The sequence below is a fragment of the Patagioenas fasciata genome, chromosome 4 (genome assembly GCF_037038585.1).
Source record: "Patagioenas fasciata isolate bPatFas1 chromosome 4, bPatFas1.hap1, whole genome shotgun sequence".
Classification (NCBI taxonomy): Eukaryota; Metazoa; Chordata; class Aves; order Columbiformes; family Columbidae; genus Patagioenas; species Patagioenas fasciata.
Window position 1 is genome coordinate 18,483,199 of NC_092523.1, and position 19,046 is coordinate 18,502,244.

At 35.5% G+C, this 19,046-nt stretch overlaps 1 protein-coding gene across 15 annotated transcripts in view; it reads left to right on the forward strand.

Annotated features, from left to right (window-relative positions):
• SLIT2 (slit guidance ligand 2) overlaps nt 1–19,046 on the forward strand; it is a 263,667-nt gene that overhangs the window by 169,760 nt on the left and 74,861 nt on the right. For all 15 annotated transcript variants that reach the window (XM_071807351.1, XM_071807349.1, XM_071807352.1 and 12 more), the window contains 2 exons: nt 953–1,116; nt 3,604–3,742. In XM_071807351.1, the coding sequence (XP_071663452.1) occupies nt 953–1,116; nt 3,604–3,742 (303 nt within the window). The remainder of the gene's footprint in view (nt 1–952; nt 1,117–3,603; nt 3,743–19,046) is intronic.

The window sequence follows — 19,046 nt, forward strand, 5'->3', positions numbered from 1 at the left end:
CAGCTAAAAAGAACCAAAATGACATTACTCTGTTATGGATGATTCTGAATGAGGATTTGATTTATAGCTGTGGACATCCTTTTCCGTAGTTTGAGAAAATCTAAGAGCCAGAGAAAAGTAATTTACCTAATTTAGTGAATACATTTGTCTGACATTTTATCAATGGCAAAGTTTTTTTGCTACTTGGCAAGGAGCCATGGTCTTGTGTTGGACCCTGCCAAAAGAGAGGTGACTTAATTCTATTGCTTGCTGCCATTTGGTCTTTTAATTTCAGGCACTGCTTAGAATGTAGGTCCCTAGGAGCCAAAAGCAGTTAATCCTCCTTTCTGTGATTAAACAAAGAGAGAGGAAATCAGAAAAGGAACGTGAAAGAAGGTGTTTTTATTGAGTTATTACTCTGTCTTGTTCAGCAGAAAATGAGTATGACCTGTTAAAGAAATTTTGCAGACTGTTTCTATAGAGACTAATAATGGCAAAACTTACAGATATATCTACTTGGAAACCAAATCTTTTATTACCTTTTTTTTTTTTTTTCTCCTGACAGTAGATTATAACTATAGAGCAATTTACTTGAGACAGTTTTGTCTCATTCATGATTTTTACAGATCTGGACTGAAGAGTCCCACAGCAGCTTTCAAGCTCTTGTATATTTACTTATTTCTTTTAGACAAGAGAAAAGAAACTACAGATAGGTTACTTTAGTGTGAAGCCTTCTTTTCTCTTCCAAATAATTAGACCACAAATAAAAAGTAATTTTGCTGATTGTATAGTCTTATTTATCAGCATTTAACTCTCAGACTTTCTATGAAAGATCTGAAAAATTGATTTCTTGTTAACAATTTTTATTAATAAATTGGCATAGTTGCTTCCTGAAGGGAAGGCTGGGCAAGTTGGTTGCTTTTCTGTTTGTTCTTCCTAATTTGAAGGCATTGATGTGTTTCTTGCCATGCAGTCGTCTTCACTCCAACAACCTCTACTGCGATTGCCACCTGGCCTGGCTGTCAGACTGGCTGCGGCAGCGGCCGCGGGTGGGGCTCTACACCCAGTGCATGGGGCCCTCCCACCTGCGGGGACACAACGTTGCCGAGGTCCAAAAACGGGAGTTTGTCTGCAGCGGTAAGAGATTCGCTCGCTGTGTCCTGTTTTAAACCACACCTGCCGACAGCTCAGCGATGATTGCTAGTGCAGCATGTTGACATTTTCTAGCTTTTGCATAATCAAAGCATTCATGTTTATTAAAAAAATAAACAAATTGTTTTTATCACTATTTGTATATTTGAGGCGGGAGGCAAGGGGTGCTTCTTTCCCTACAAATTTTGTGTTAATGCTGCATTCATGTAGATTATATACCATTCTAAAAGTAGAATTATGGGGGAGAGATGTGGAAAATTAAATTAAAGGTATAGTGACTGAGAATATAAGGCCTTTAGTAGTAAGGAATTACTGTTTTTTAACTTTACAGTTTAATACTTTTTGTTACTTTCTGCAATTTAAATAATATTCTGAATCCCTAAGTAACTTTCTAAATGTTTTGGGTATGCATTATTGCATCAGGTTACTTTCTGATATGAAATAATGAAATGACTAACAGTTCATTACTAATAACTTTTTCTCTATTCAATTTTTTTTCCTTTATTCGTATCTTCTAGATGAGGATGAAGGCAAGTTTATCTTTCTTATTTAAATAGTTTTAGACTCAGATTGGATTTTTTCTGTGAACTTTGACTACTGATTCAAGTTTCCTCAAAAACATTAAAAACCAGCTGGAATATAGCTATCTGTCTTTTCAGTGATTCAACAGGATTGTTTTTGCTGGTTGATTTTCTGCAGATCCCCAGAAGCCTATTGCCAAATATGCCAAAAGTTGCACAGACCTATGCTTTTAAAAGAGTTTTATGGAGAGCACAATGTTTTGTCCTTATTAAGCAGTTTCTAACATCAAAGTGTAGGGCAAATGCTAACAGTATTCTTACTGTTAATTCTGCCTTTCTGTAGTCTTAAAAGGGCTCCTAACAAGATCACTTCATGTATCTTACTTGTAAATGGTCTGGCTGCAGAGCACAAGTGTCAAAAGCAGTTTTATAACTTGGTCATTTAAATGCTGATTTTGAAGCAGGGGAACAACTGTGCTTTCTCCCTGGATCATTGTACTTTTGTTTAATAAAGACAGGCGAAATATTTCCTACTCTTTAGTATTAAAAGAGTATTACGTTTTATTAGTTTTGGCAGCTGTTTGTACTTCTGTAACACATAGATGTGAAATCAAATCATTATATTGCAAACTACTATCTCGAAAGACTAACCTTTTCAGTAATTTAAAAATTGAACAGTCATTATCTGAAGTTGTAGTTAGGAGCAGCACTGGCTGTAACTTGCATTATCAATATACTCTTCTTATGTTAATATATGACATTTAATATAGTGAGAGAGAGCTTAGATTAATTGTGGTCTCATGGTCAAGGAGGTTTTTTCCCTGAGATTTTCAAAACAGTCTCTTATCTTTTTTACCTTAGTGAAAAAAAAAAAAAAAAAAGGGCTTCGTGCCTTTCTCATCCCTCTGTGCCTTTCTGTATCATTACAAAACAGTAATCCTGTTATTGAATGGATACAGGAATGAGAGCATTAATGTATTATAAAATGTGCAATCTATCTATTTTCAGGAAAATATAATAAGTAGTTTACTTTCTGATACATACCTAAATATGAAGTGGCTCTGTTTAAATGTAATTATAATGCTGAGTTTAACATACAGCACAATAACTTAGAAGGCGCAGGGAATTCATGTAAATTAGCCACCTGAGCTAGTAAGAATGGTAGATTGTGAAAGGAAGAAGCCTGTTGAGCTCACAGAGAGTGAGAGCATTACCTGTGCATTCAAAGCATTTATTTTTGTGTCACTGAATGAAAATGTCGTAACTCCAAAACTGTCTGTAAGCACCATATAACTAAAGGACTAGATGTAAACAAGTATTTGCAGAACAGAACATAAATAGCAGGGCATCTTCAGTTTTTGTAGTGAGGTTCATTAATTTCTGTTAACATACTTTTTTAATACTACACAAGCTTCTGAAAACAAAATAAATCAGTAATTAGTTTTTAAAACTACAGAATAAATGAAATATACCTGGAAAATGAATCACTCTTAGTCTTCTTTAACAAGATTATTTTGAATGTGAGTTGCTAAAGAAGTTTAAAAATGTGATGCTAGCACAGTAGTTGAACATTTGTCTTTCATGTCTCAGTATTGTTTCAACATGATGCTATTAACAGAGTATTTAAATTAATTCAATTTGAAAGTATTGATAGGCTACGAAAGGGGTGTCAAACTCATTTTCATCAGGGGCCACATCAGCCTCCTGATGTGGGCTACTACTGCTGCATTTTTAAGTCCTAAATTACCGTCAGCCCCTTGAAGGCAACCAGGAGGCTGATGTGGCCCCCGATGGAAATGAGTTTGACACTCCTGGGCTACAATGTTCATTTTAGGAGTTTTGCCCTAAATTTTTCAAGGAGTTGTAAAATCTAATATTTTATGGGTGAAGTAAACTGGACAACTGTTTGACAGTGTTGTGCAGTTTTAGGAGAAACTCTTTTCCTTTGCAGGTCACCAATCCTTCATGGCTCCATCCTGCAGTGTCTTGCATTGCCCTACTGCATGCACCTGTAGTAACAATATTGTGGACTGTCGTGGGAAAGGCCTTACTGAGATCCCAACAAATCTTCCAGAAACCATCACTGAAATGTGCGTAATCTGACTTTTTCTCTATGAACTTGCAGAAACCATTTTTTCCTATGTATTCGTTTTTGCTATTTGTAAAAATTCATGCTTTATACAGGGTAGAAATTTTGGAATGCACATTCAGATATAAAAGGAATATGCAGGTTATGAAAATATTTAAGATCTTTATGCTCTGTTATGAATTAGTTTTGTATGTACTAAACATTCTTTCTACCTTTCACCCCTCTCAGAAAAATCTTTCTGCTTGCAAATAAGTGCCTACTTCAGAAAATCCATGCACAGTGCCTGGGAAGGCTGCACAGACTGTTTTCATTATTTAATGGGTTATATACTGCCTTTCTTGCTTGTGTATTGTACTTCTGTGTGCATAGAGGAGGAAAAATATTGCAAGAAAGAAGTACAGAGTATGTCTCAAACATTGTCCACTATATTTCTACTGCTAGCCACTAGAGCTAACCACTGAATCGTGGTTACAGACACTGGAAGACTGACTTTCGTATAACTATCTTCTAGACCTACATAGTTTAGTGGGGGTACATGCTGTTAACATCTGTACATCCTTGAGAAATTCAGTACTAGAGATTATAAAGGTGTTCCTGAGTCTTGTCTTTAAGGGTCATCACTCCTAAAGAAATGATAGGATGTGGAAGCTACTAGTTGACTGTGAATCCACTGTTAAAAGAAATAGGCACAACGTAAAAGCAAATGGGAATTTATAGAATGGAAAGGTGCTTTCCACTAATCTGTTCACTGTACTTTCTACGCAAGAAATGCTGTTCAGTTTTAAGCATGGGTTGGTATGATCTTCAGCAGTTTATTGCCCTAGAGAGTAAAAGCAATCACATAACACCCCTAGCATTTGGGTAAGTATTGAAGAGATTGCAAATTGAGGCTGAGTGTTTCCTGCTAGGCTAGGCAGTGTTCAAATCCCAGAATGAGGCCTTTTCACATTCTGAGGTTAATAATCCATTAATATAGATAAATATGTATGTGTGTGCTCACATAAATAAGTACAGTATACATACTGTGCTAGAGTGTATATAGTTTATAGTCATACAGTGTAAAATGTTATTTCTCTATATTGTATCTAGTTTGTAAGTGCTGGCTAAATAAAATGCAGATCACAGTACTTCACACAGGTAAGAACCACCATTCATGTCGTAAGACATTTATTGAAAAGCTAATGCAAGAAGAGATAGAACATTAGAAAGCCAAACTTTAGTAGTGATTTTATATTAAACAGACATACATCCATGAATGCCAGCGTGACAAGAAAACTGAACTTCAGTAATTAACTTAGATTTTGAGAGAAGCAAGCAGGAGGACTGAGATATGATTTGAGCCAGAGGTGTGCCGCATGTACCATGCAGTGAGAACAAAACTTCCCAGTTGAGTGGAAGGTAAAGAGAGAAATGTACAGGAAAATAAAGAAATAAAATAAGGCACATGAAAGGCTCTGAAACTGAAGGATAAACTGAATGGAAGAATTAGAGTAGAGGATCTTGTGAGTAATTGATGAGAATCATATGTTCTTTGCTGCCTTGTCAATAGGTTGAAGAGGAATTGAAATTTTCACAAATAACTGTATTTTAATGGTTGTATGAGGAAAGCTCAACACTACACTGGTTCCTTGAATGTGGGGAAAATAATTAGTGATAGTTCTTTTACGATTGTCATGAGTGGCGGGTATATTTGTCATCTTGGCATAGAAGAGAATGAGAAGGAGAAAAGAGGTTGAAGAATGAGTGATTTATGGAGTAAAAAAGGTTTTACCGATAATGAAGTGAGGGAAGTCTACAAGACTGGATCAGACCAGCACACCACCCTGGCTGTTGACCTGCATCAGTTGTCTCTGAAGAATATTTTGGAAAGAGCAATATCCAACTTCAGAAGTAAAATACCAATATGACACCTTGCTCCCGATGTATTTTGGGGTTCTTTTTCTGGAACACGAAAATTTGCATAGCTTTCAGAAAAAAAGATTTTGTTTGAAACATCCAATCTGCTTTAAACCCTACTGTGTTCTTAATCTTCATGTTACTTTAAGCTAATAAATTTTGAGGGAGGGGGTTGCGCTCAGAATCTTCCAGTTTAAAATATAGTCTTTAAAAATGTCATTAATTTTCCTTTGTCTTCGTAGAAGGCGGGAAAATGGATTCTGGTTCATAATTTGTCCTGCCAACTTCTGTTTTGCCTACTACCCACATTCTTCTCTTCTCTAAAGTAACTGTTTCAAGTCTGTTCAATCTTTTAGAATGTCAAAACCTTCCATGTCTTAATTAATCTCCTCATTTTTCTCTGAACTCTCTGTTTTCTAAATATTTTGTACCTGCAGTGACCAGAGTTGAAGATGACATTCCAGGTGACCGTGAACTATCATTTTATATCAATGGCATTTTAGTTTTCTTTCATTTGCCTTTTGCAACCTTCATACTCACTTGATTCATTGACTGCCATGTTGCACCATGTTTTCCATTGAATTTATCCGTGAAAGAGTCCTAGGCATTTTCTCTTGGCTCTCACGGTTTTGTCAAGAACCAAAAGTTCATACGTATAATCCTATTATTCCATCCACAGACATTTCTGAACATTAAATCCAGTTGTATGTTACTCTTTAAAGCTGTTCTATGGAAGACTTCAGTCCTCTCTGCTTTCAACTTAACATGCAGAAAGACTGTGACTTTCCTAAATTGTTATCATACAATAAAAAGTGTTGAAAAGCTTCATTTTTAAAGAATTACTTTGCAAATGTTGCCTATAGCAACTCCTTTAGATTAGATTAGATTAGAAAAAATGATTGTATCTCATAAAATAATGTTGTTTTTCACTTATTCCTGACATGGCAGCGTTGTCAGTATGCCAAAATGGTAGCTGACAGTAAACGTTTGAAGAGATGAGACCATACTGTCACAGTAGCATTGAGAATGCTGAGGAGCTGCTCAACACTACACAGGGTATAGTGAGCACTGTATTTCCACCACCATTTTACAGTTCCCACAGGTGGCTTTATTCTCTTAATCACTTTTAAGCACATGCTTTGGCAGCAGCTCCCCAGTTCTCATGGAGAGAGGGAAGGAGAAATGTACTGGTTCCCTGTTGTTTTCTGAAGGATGTACAGACTTTAACAGCCAAATCATTATTTATTCCTTCATTTTTATAATACTACCATCACCAGACTCTTGTGCATACCACAAGAAAAGTTGCATTATATTTCCATTTTACAGGTGCCAGATGTTGTCCAATCTTTTCAGTACTTCCATACTTGTTAATATTTTCCTGCGTTTTCAACTGAACGTTGTTACCTGATTTTCTAAACATGCTTCATTGACAGGAACATTTGAAAAATCCATAATACCTTCAAATCCCCGTACTTTGGACAAGTTTCTCTGCCCTACAATGTTGTTATGTGTTACAGGCTGTATTTGCAGAATCCGGTGCTGAGCACTAGCAGCCAGTTGTCTTTTAGCCACCTTCATGGTCCACAAACACCTCTGGTGCTTAAATCTTTCCTGCCTTTTCTCTTTATTCTATCTCTTGTGAATAACTTCTTCCTGTCAGGCTGACATTAAACTTTATTCTCAGCCTTCCTTTGTAGAATTGATTAAAATTTGACAGCCTTTTTTTGGTGAGATTTCATTTTTCCACGTATTTCTGCTGCTTATTTCTTTCTTCTTATATCTATAGGAAGGTACTCTTAATAAGAATACAATGCGCATTTATTTTTCGAAGGTCCATAGTCCAGTTATTCTTTTTCTTGAGGTTCTTGTGAAGTTTATCTTCAACACGTGCTTTTGGTTTTGTGATGTTTTGCCATGTTCTCCATCTGTTTCTTCCATCCTTTCTCTAAATGGGAAGTCTGACCTCATTCAGCTCCTTGGTACCTTATGAAACACTGATATCTTCCTCTTTGCCTAACACAAATTTCTTGCAGATAAAATGTTGTCTGATCTGTTTCTGCATGAAAATACTTTGGATTCATTACGTTGTCAGTCCATCTGGGACAATGCTGCAAAAAAATCCAAGTGGCATTAATACTGTTCTGTCCATCTGGTGTATATAATTATACTGCAGGTTTTAATGTGTACATTCCATATTGATGGTTTTATGCAATAATTTATTTTTCCAGGGGTTTGATAAATTAACCTGTATCTAAATAATGTGCTAAAAAAACCCTTTAAGTGGAATGTTGAATTTCTCAAGTATTCAACATTGGCAGTTTCAATTGAGTAAAATTTTGTATGTTGAAACTCTGATTTAGCTCTTTGGGGAAAAATGAAAGGAAAGGCTTTCTGTTTAAAGTCTCATACTGATGTCATGACTTTGCATCCCCTTGACAGTTCTGCTAAACAACTGTTTTAAGATGATGTTTAAAGACAGTAGGAGTTGTCTTATCTGCACTACAGCCTCCCTGTCTCTGGGTTTGGTGTAATAGCCTAAACCACTGAGGAAAATGAGTTTATACTGAAAGTGGAAGTAGTTTAGGAGTGAGCAAGTATTCTGTGATGGTGGGAGCAGGAGGAGACAGAGACAGTTGCTGAAATACTGTTTCATTCCAGTGCAGCTGGATTTACCCATAAGCATCACTGTTGCTGAGAGGGTTTTGTTTGACTTCTCAGCTGGTACAGAAATCATTTGGCTAAAGCTAGCAATTCCCATTGCATGAAGTCAATTAGCAGGCAATGCATTGTCTGCCAAATGCCTCTTGGGAAGATGCCTTAAGTAACAGGACTGCTTATCTCCAGTAACTGCCAGTGAAAATGGAAGGAGAATAAAGCCTGTGGTGGTCCTCTCTTTTTCCCTTCTGGAGTGATAAAGCTCAGAGCAAAATTAAATATTCAGCATCTCAGTAAATGTAATTCTTAATCTTTATTGACTTAGTACAATTGTATCTATACTAGTTACACCCTTTCTGCAAAATTAATTCTTCTCTTTATTATCTAAATAAACTCACACACAGCAAAGCCAAATAAGAATACATAAGCTTTTATTTTCAGGGCCTGTGCAGTAAATGTGATATCATTTGAGAAAGAAATACTTCATATTTCACATATATGTAAAAAAAAAAATTGCTTGAGCACCAATATTCGCCTAGTTTTAGTGCACCTACTAATTCTGCAGGAAGCACAGAATTACAAAGATACACAGATGCACCTTTGCTTCTAGGTCAAGTGGAAAGGCCTCATACCATGAGTGACCTGCAGGAAACATCTTGGGGACATGAAAAATTTCCCATAGCCCTATTATTTTGTTTTCTGTATTGTAAACATTGTAAGGAAAAATACATTGCCCACAAATGTTACATATTAATAGTCTTCAAAGTTTTGTTATTTAGTGTGCCTTACTTTAGCCTTTTTCCATTGGCTTAAGCAGACCATGATGCATTATTCATTCCTTAGAAAAGTCATAATCTGAGTTGATTTAAATTTGTTATTTAAATCTCTCCTCTTTTCCAGAAATGTTTATGGGATGCTCTTTCATTGGCGTGTTTGGTCTATTGAGCTTAACCAACTCCAGTGGTCTAATGCACTCAGTGCTTTCCTCCTTTGTCATACAGCTCATACACTAAAGGCATTAAAGGTCGTCTTAAGGTTCAAAACTATTACTTTAATTGGTTTTAGAAAGTATAGCCTTTCTAATGGTGATAGCATTTATCAGCCTCTATGCAGGCATTCCTTCCACATTTTAGTTTTTCAGCACCATTAATCTCTTTTCACTTGGTTGCATTTTAGAATTCACCTTCTCCTTGAAAATTCTTTGAATGATTGGCAGAAATAGTTCTGGTTCCCTTTGAATAGGGACTTTTTGGCACGTGTTCAAACAGAATATCAGAAACTTTACAAATAGTGACCCAGCCACAATTCTATTAATTGTACTAGTACCCTCTCTCAGAATGGTGTGACAGGCTCTTATTTCAAAAGAAGAGGCCAAAAAGCCATTAATGAGCTAGACAACCTTGTGAAAATGGTGCTCTTACATTCTTCTGGTTTTCTCTCCTCTTCAGGTTCCAAAACCTTTTTACTTGCTGTAGTATTATGAATAAAAGAAAATAAATACAATTGCAGTAAGTGTTTCTAAGGATGGTGTAGTGGGGAATTACCTGCTGTGATGACCACAGATTTGTATAAATGGTTATTTAAGCAAACAAGCATGGATTTTTTTTTTTTTTCAGTTTTTGTTTATATTAGAACTATTTAAGTAATCAGAAGAAGGACTTAATTAAATATGCTTGTTTCTTAGAAGGGTAGCACTCACTACAATGGTGTTTTGGGGGAGGAGGAAGGTTTGCTGGATGGAAGGGTGACTGGAGAGTTGCCACTGTTAACTAAGTAACAGTTGTATAAATAATTTTCTAAGGGACAGAAAATACCCTTAAATGTATAATATAAGAATTTTTTTGTTTTTTAAGGAAAAACAAACAAACAAAACCCAAACATAGAACTAATGGAATTTTAACAATTCACCTTCATAATCCAGTATAGTGAAAAGTCACTGACTTCCTAATTACTATGGCCTTCAAGATAAAGTTGTTCTTTCTTGTGAATGGAACTTTCTAATGTTTGATTACCAAATCTAGAAACTGTATGGTCGTCTCGTAATAACTTCATTTACATTTCCCATGGGTTTCCTAATTTGTCCCCTCAGACTTTTCTTCTGATTTCTACTATTTTTCTTCATGTTTTGATCTTCCTCCATCTCATTCTCCCTTATGCTTTGTTTGCATAAGTCTGTTGATTAATGAATGTGCATTATGCTAAGCATTCAACGGCGTCTTTGTGAGCCATGTGATATTAAGCAGGATTAAAAGCTCCTGAGTTTGCTTCTCACAGTAACACTCAAATTACATTAAAGAAGAAGGAGGGAAAGAGAGAAAGAAGAAGAAGAAGAAGAAGAAGAAGAAGGAAAAGAAGGGGAAGGAAATGAGATCTGACAGAACTGAACTTGACAGCTGGAGTTAACCAAGACAGAGTGACTAGTGACCTGATCACACTGCAGGCACTGGGGAAGTGCTTTGCATAAATGCAGAATTTTATTTGAGGACTGGGAACTCTATGTATGTATCTTTTCCAAACTAAGCTTGGCATGTGTACAGTTTCACCATTTTTTTTTTAATTTAAAAATTCATCCTTCACTAAAAGTCCAAAGTACAGTCATAAATAAACAGCTGTTAGAGAGACTCTTACATTGAGATGCAAAGAGGCTTCTAGGAATGACCCTTTACAGAGAAAAATCACTTAGGAAGGGTTTAGGCACGTTTATGGAAGACAGTTCAAAGACTCACGGAACAGGAAAAATCTAAAATGCCAGAAATAAGGCAGCTTTACCTATTTTTAGCAGCTAAGAATGTGATTTGGCTATCTACAGGAGCTTGACAGGAATGAGAGCAAACCCTGCATCTTTCCAGCTTGAAAGGAATGGATCTGAATGCTGAGGGGAGGGTGCAGTAAGTTACGAGGCATTAAATTTACGATTGTTTTCCAGTTTCAGCATTTGTTTCTGCTTTCTAATTTAAATCAAAACATTGATCTTTTTAGGACTTATACAGAATGTTAGCTCATAAATGTCATTTATCTCTTAAGCAGTTGTCAGCCAGAAATCTTGCACATCCAGTGAAATTCTAGAAAGGCTTTGCCAAGTTGGTTTCTATATATACATTTGTATTACATAGTCACAAGTCTTGTTTCATGAAGTATTGTTAAGATTTTTAGTAGTTTGGAAGAATCCTCTATAACTGTATCTGTCTTTTTCCAGAAGATACATGTTAACCTTACGATGCTACCCTGAAGAGACAGATGTCTTTGGTCTCACTATACAATGTTTCACAGCCATTTAATTATTCTTATGGCGGTCTTCAAAACTTTCCTGATTTATCAAAATCTTTTCTTAATTACTGATGTAACGAATGGGTACAATACTGCCGGTGTATGGAGGTGTGAAGTGAAAAGATCATGCCCAATTATGCATTAAAAAAATTAAAATTTTTATAGTATTCAATAGCTTATGAATACTGATACATACTTTGGTCAGTAGGAAGCAAGAAAAACATGTCAGTTTTTGAATTTTCAGAAATTCCTGGATTTAAATAAAGTGCATTAAAATAGACATAAGTAAGTACCTTGTGGAGGTGTTACTATTTGCTAAATACCTCTGATAAATTCACATGATCTGATTAATATTTTCTCAGTTCTTAATCTAACATTCCAAACTTCTCAGCAAATTCATATAGCTGCCATGTTTTAAAATTAGCTTTTCTCATATGTACTTCTTTTCAACTGTACTTTGTGTGTACTTTTCTTGAAATCTTCTCTTATCTTCCTCCCTTCCCAAAGGTTTTTAAGACCAATGTTTCTATAGCCAATTCTGACTAAGGCCTTGGACTTGATATTCACATTTTTTACCAGTGGTCTGGGGAGGCATTCCACTTTTCAGTCAAGTATAGAGCTTTTACTTCTGTTTTGCTTTAAAGTCACTACATTTTTATGTCCAGAAGCTTATATCAAATAAGAATACATGATTTTTAGATGCATTATGACTTACAATGTATTAGTTATACACTTATATTTTCCCTAGAAGTTTGATGAAATGAATTCACACGGGTGTGACTTTCACATGGATGAGGACCAAAAAAGGATTGCAATGAAATGGAAATATCTGGCGTGAAATACCTGACAGGAAACTAAAATTTTACCATCAAAATACACTGTGACTGAACTTTTCCACACACTGCATCACCTGATTTTAAAGGCCACCCTATTTGGTCAATGCAAATATGGCCATTAACTTTCAAAATCTCTGTGTGAAAATAAACCTAATATTGCTTCATAATTGTGCTATAAAGGTTTTATTATTTGCCACTCCCTATCATAAGTTACACTTGCTTTAGACTGTTCAACTCTGGCATCCACTATGTGAATGCAGTTCTCTCTATATACTTATTTTAATCATGGGAAAGTCACTACTTATCAAAACCAGTATTTATGCCCATTGCAATATAAAACAAAATAGTTTGTTGTATTAAAAATGTAGAATGCACTAAAATCTTAACATCTTCCATATGATGTATCCATATAAACACACAATATTTATGGTTGAATAGCAAAAAATGTGTGATCCATGAAACAATATATTGAATAAATGTGAAGCAAATTAAAATTGGCTAAAGGAATCTATTGAGGTATTAACTTCTTTACATTAATATATTTAATTTGCCAATATAGATTTCTCTGAATTACGTTTAACTGGTCTTTGGGATTCCTACCTTGATATTTCTCAGGCAAAACTTCAAAAATATGCCATTTGACTGCTTCAAAAATAGATGAGTTTGCTAATTTGATAGCTATTCCTATCTGCTTAACACACACAAGGGAAATGATTAGTCATGCTCTTACTCAAATATCTTTCTAATCTGAAAATTACTGGTAAATCATGTGGCTTTATGCTTTTTTTTTTTTTTAAAAAAAAAAGGGTTCTTATTTTAGTTGTCACACATAGTGATTTTTATAGGTAGAATATTTAATTTGTTCTTTAGTAGCATGTGTTCTATGCTGGCCTTGTTTATGTCATTGGTTTTCTTCATGCCCTTGTCCCCTATCTTAGAAAGTAATTAAATGCAGAGAATGGGGGATAATTTCAACAGTCAAGAGGATGTAGAGACAGAGAACACAACAACTGGAGAAGAAACATGTGAAACCAGTGCTAGTTTCCAGACATACTGGGAGCAGGTACTGGCGAGCATGAACACCATCCCACCTCTGGCGGTTTTGTGCAAGCTTCAGGAGGGTACTGAAGTAGAAGAGTCACTTTGAGGGACCTCTGTGTACTCTTCCAAGGGAAAGAAAATAACTCAGGCATGGAATAAATGAATATTTTTACAGCATGAAGTGAAACTGGAGAAGACCCATCTAACTCTTCCAGGAAAACCTTTGTAGATCTCTGACAGCTGTGCCACACTCCAAAGGTGTTGTTACTCTTAGATTTTATTTTCACATATGGCTCTTCACTACTGATAACTTCTCCTCAGCAATAATGTGAGTGAAGTTACCATAAAAGAAACTGTGGATACTGACTTTTCCCTATTTTGTATTTCATCATCAATGAAATACTTTCTTCACTATTTATGTGTTGCTAGAAACATGGTCTGGAAAGCAGCAACCACTTGTGAAAAGTGTTAGCAGTTAAAGAACTTCGTGTACATTTTTGTGACAAATTTATGGTGTAAGTCTATATATTGTTTAAAAGGTAGTAAGGACTTCTGTCGCACTGTCGGTCTCACACAATCCTGGGATTATCAAGCTACTGTTTCTGCTTAATGAGAATGGGTTCACAAGCCACTGCTTGTGATAAGCCAAGAGTACAGCAGGGCTTCATCTATTTTTTTGTGAATTTAATACAGTTACTCTGAACAGCTCAAGTATTTTATGTGCCATAACAACTCTCATCAAAAATTGGCTAATTAGAGGGGCTTTAACTTGACTCTAGGTGATTCAGGCTAATTGCACTGGAACCGCACTCTGACAGATGCCAAAGTACTGACCAAATAATTCTTTAAGAAGTGGTGCATTTTGCCTACAAACTGAATCTGTAACAATTACGGAATGTAAAACCTATCATTATTAATGGTGCTGTAGGGTTCAGCATAATATGGCCCTTTTTGTGATGAAAAATTAAACAAATGCAGGTTTGGGACTTGCTTTTGAGTGAATGCGTTAAATTGTTTAATAGCCTTAGAATGACAATGCTTGTTCATTTTTGATGTAATGCAAACTAAGGAGTCATCTGTCATTTACAATCAATCCCCTGAGGAAATATTTGATAGAACAATTATACTGGGTGATAACATTTTGGCAAGCTTTAGGGCAACATTGACAGTGATTCTTTATATGCAAATATTTAGGAAACTGTCAACCAGATTTATTAATACACAGAATTAAAGCCTGAAATTCTAAAATGCAAGTAATATGGTCCTTCAAAATACAATTTTGTTTTGTTAGATATGGATGATAACACAGAATTCAACAGAATTCTGTTGCTGCTAAAGTGACACTTTGTGGATATAAGCACTCTAGAGGTGCAGTTGTTGAGAAAGAAAAAAGGTACTTTGTTTAATAGCCTCAAGGATTCCTATAGCAAAGGGAGAACATTACTGTTTCCTTATTTTAAAAACAAATAAGAAAACCTTCAAAACCTGGCAGATGTTGCGTATGATGAGAGATGTGATGGCTGTATATTGCAGTTCTTCAGATTCAGAAGCTGCACTGAATCCCATCACTGAAATCTATTTTCTGTTTTCTGACAGCTGTTTTTGCCATTTACTATAAAAGCAGATGGGGAAAATGCAAAGAAGAGCTGTCTATTTTATTACCATGTATAATCAGCATCTGTGCAATAGATCAGACTCATTGCATAGTTTACACTTTCTTCTCTGTAGTAAAAATTCTTTTGGGGTTTCTTGACAAGCTTCTCGCAGGCTTTTTGTAAATGAGTAGGTGGTGGAATTAAAAGTATAGATTAATTAACTGCTGGAGCAACTCTTGTATTGACCAAGTTACTCAATTGAGATATGTTCTGATTGTTTAATTGTAAAATATGTAGGTAATTTGCTGCTTCATATTCAAATTTTTCTTTTCTTAAGGAAGATGGTTTATATTTTTGTTATTAAATAATTTTTTAGATATATCTCTAACCCCTTAACATGCACTTAGGTGCAGCACAGCTCAGTGCAATATTTTTTACCTTCCTCTACTGAGCAGGCTTAGTATATTGTACCCCATCTGCATGATTTAAAATAAAAATTATTCTGTAGAGAACAGGGTGTTCTTCATTCCCAGTCTGCCCTCCTTCCTGGTGCAGGAGTCTTTCATATAAATGACTTTTTATAGTGGGAAAATAAGCTAGTTTAAAAGTGTCAGTATAAATAAGCATGTTGTCTGTCTCTGTAAGTGCGGAAGTAGTAATCAGTAATGGTGTGCTGCGGGCTGATAGTAGAGAACAGCATCCTCCTGGAAAGTGTCAAGTGATTTACATGTCACAGGGCTCTCGGGGGACCGGGTGGGAAGAATCCGTCTGCTGGCTGGGGACCTACTCTGATGTGATTTGATAAGGTTGGAAGTCACAACTGCAGAAGTACCTTTGTTTCTTAGAATAGTAGATGGTTGTACATTATGGTGTCTGCTGTGATAAGCAGTGGGGAAAGATTTAGAAAAAGAAATGTTCACAGTACTTTTCCTAGATAGGAGAGATTAGGGTATAGTCTTCAAAAAGGCTTCAACCAGTTTGGCAGTGTTAAAAGAGAGTAAAACACTTATGTATTGATGCAGGACTTCTTTGAAGTGAAATGCTAAAAGGAGCAGGAGACTTAATACTAAGAGCATTAATTAATGTTTGTGTGGTGATGGGCAGAGTACTTACACATGAGGCAGTGCAAGCTTTGATGAAGCATGTACTTAACTGTCTTCCTCCATTATCTTATCTTATTAAATATGCTACTAAAATTGTCTGTGGCTTTTGAAAAAGATACCACCAAGGCACTGTTTATGATACATAGATGATCATTTATAAAAAAAGAATGATTTCTGGGATTACTTTGAAAGCATATGTTGTGCACAAAATTTAAGTTCCATGGAAAAATACTGATGTTAGCTTTTTGTTCTTCTGTAACATAATGGTACTTGTGGCTATGTCATTTGCACCTAATAGCTGGTTTTTTGAGTAGTAGATAACTACAACAAACTACTCCAGAATTAAAAATGTTTCATTTAGTATGAGGAATTAATACAAAGGAGTTTTTAATTACTATGGGTTTTATCAGTAGAATGCAAATTTCCTTTAGATATTAGTCTATCTGAGCTTTGTGACCCTGGAATATATCTAATTAGATTTTCTCTGGAATAGTGGATGCAAATTTGCACTCTATGAAATTCAGCTGGTTCTAGGAAGATAATAGAGATGGTTAGAGGATAACAATGCTTGAAAATGTGAATTTGATTTACTTTCTTTACGAAGTGGGGTATAAAAAAAATTCTCTATTTATATAATCTTATTTTTTCTTTCTTATACTATTCTCATTTACTAAAATGTGATGTGTTTTGGTGCATATGCTTTGGCCTAAGTTAAGATAATACATACTTAGATGATCGTACTAGAACAAATCCTTTTTCCAGAAGAGCTTGTAAATTTATCCCAGCACTGCACACTCTGTCTATTAGACTATAAATTTCTCACCAAAAGGAAATGTTAGGTAAAGTTGACATGAAGTTCATTGTACATATCCATCAGTGAACTGGTAGTTCACTCTCCTAGAACTGATAGAAAATTAACTTTCATAATTATACTGTAGTAGGACTTTGTCAGGTTTTGGATCCAAGTAACTTGTAGACAAATTGGACAGCAGTAAATTAAATCTACTATTCTATTTTCTCATTTAAAAAATGGGATACCTGTATCCTGTAAGGTACTTCAGTTTATAGAAGTAATATATTTTTGGATTAAAAGAGTAAAGTGGAAAACAAGTTGTATCTCAATTTAATGCTAGACCTTGTCTTTCTTGATTTACATGCCATATGATGTCATTATATGTTTAAAGATAGGTGAATGTAGACTGGAGCCCCTCCAGCACTGTGTTGCAAATCTCTACATCATGAGCTAATAAGCAGCATTTATAAATGAGGCTTGTGACAGCCTCACGTGGAAGTATTGCCACCGCAATATCTGTCTTTCCCATACACACAGAGGTGTTCTCCCCCAGTGTCTCTCTCTCCAGCAATTCAAGTCCTCCTCTGTAATATGGCCTAATCCTTCTCTGTCCCTTTTACTGCCCCCTCCCCTTTCCAGTCCTCTGCCCTGCATGTTTCCTTTTGCAAGAGATTCTTTGGCTGGTTTTCAAAGCTACACACCTGATAAATGTCTGGTCAGGCTATCCCTGGTGGTTAGGTGCTTGGTTACTGCCAAATAGAGTGTGTAACAGGAATGGATGTATGGCTGCCATTCCTTTCATGGCTGGGTTAATTTGGCTTCTCAGCTCCTTCCCATTGCTAAAATAAGGAAATTCTTAGAAATTTATTATCTGAAAGTTTTACCTCTCTTTGACCTAGCCAGCTGAGTAGAAAACTATTGAGATGATAAGCATGCATAATCTTTATTTTTCTGGAGAAACAGAGCTAAAAATGTAGTGTAAGAACAGAAAATACTTGGATTTGGTCTAACTTGGTGTTGACCTTTAATTTAAGTTTTTATTTATTCAGATGTTTGTCTTCTGCATTTACTCAAGTGTACCAGAAAAGAAGAGTGACCTTGATGTTTTATAGCCTAGTCAGTACTCCTGGTCAGATGCAAAATGTGTTTCACGGGTCCAAAAGGCTCAGCCAAGGCAAAGCAAGCATCTGGAAGAATATCGTGTTTATGGAAAAAGTTAACAGTCTCGTGCCATGGGATTCCCTGCAGTGTTTAAAATATACCTGAAAACTGTAGCAAGGTGGCAACATTTTCCTAGTTAAACACTTTTTTTTTAATATGAATCCTGTCTAAAATAGCTCTGATGAAGTGAGAATTTCTGTATGTCAGGCAGATATTTTCAGGCTTTTTTTTTTTCTCTTTTTTTTTTTTTCATCTTGACTTCTTTGTAAGCCATTCAAGAGCAAATGCTGCTAAAGTAAAGCACAATAAAACTTAAGAGATTTTGAGCATTACATGTGTAAATATCTCCACCTGAACAAATTTTCACAAAAGCAGTAAAAATATCTTTCTTTATTTCAGCCATACTGTGATCTCTGGGTAAACTTTACAAAAAGAAATAATTTTTTTAACAGTAATTTATTGGAAAGTCTTACTCACAGTGAATAGGTGAGCTTATTAGTTAACACTGAACATACAGAAACTCATGTGTCTCTTTATCAAAACAAAAGTGAAATACAAGAGAGTTAACAATGTAAAAGGAAAAAAATAGACTAATGCTCCTGCATTTAGATTTAAAAAGGCTTTTTGACCTTAGATTTTAAGAATTTTAAGTCCTTACACACAATCAATTTTGGGAATTGTCTTTATGTACTTAGACCACAGTAAAAGTTGATACCTGTGCATGAAAGAGGGAAATAGAAAGTTTATTAGATAAGCATGGTATATACATTTGAATAATACTGCCTTTTCCTGCTGTAGCTTTTAGTATTTTCCTTCCTTATGTCAACATAATAGAAGCTTTTGCACTGCCATAACTGTGAAATACTGTGGTACGTGAAGAAGTAGTTTCTATTTTAAATGTGCTTATTGCTAAATCTGTTTTGACTTGTTGAGGAGTGGGCCATAGATCTGTATCAGC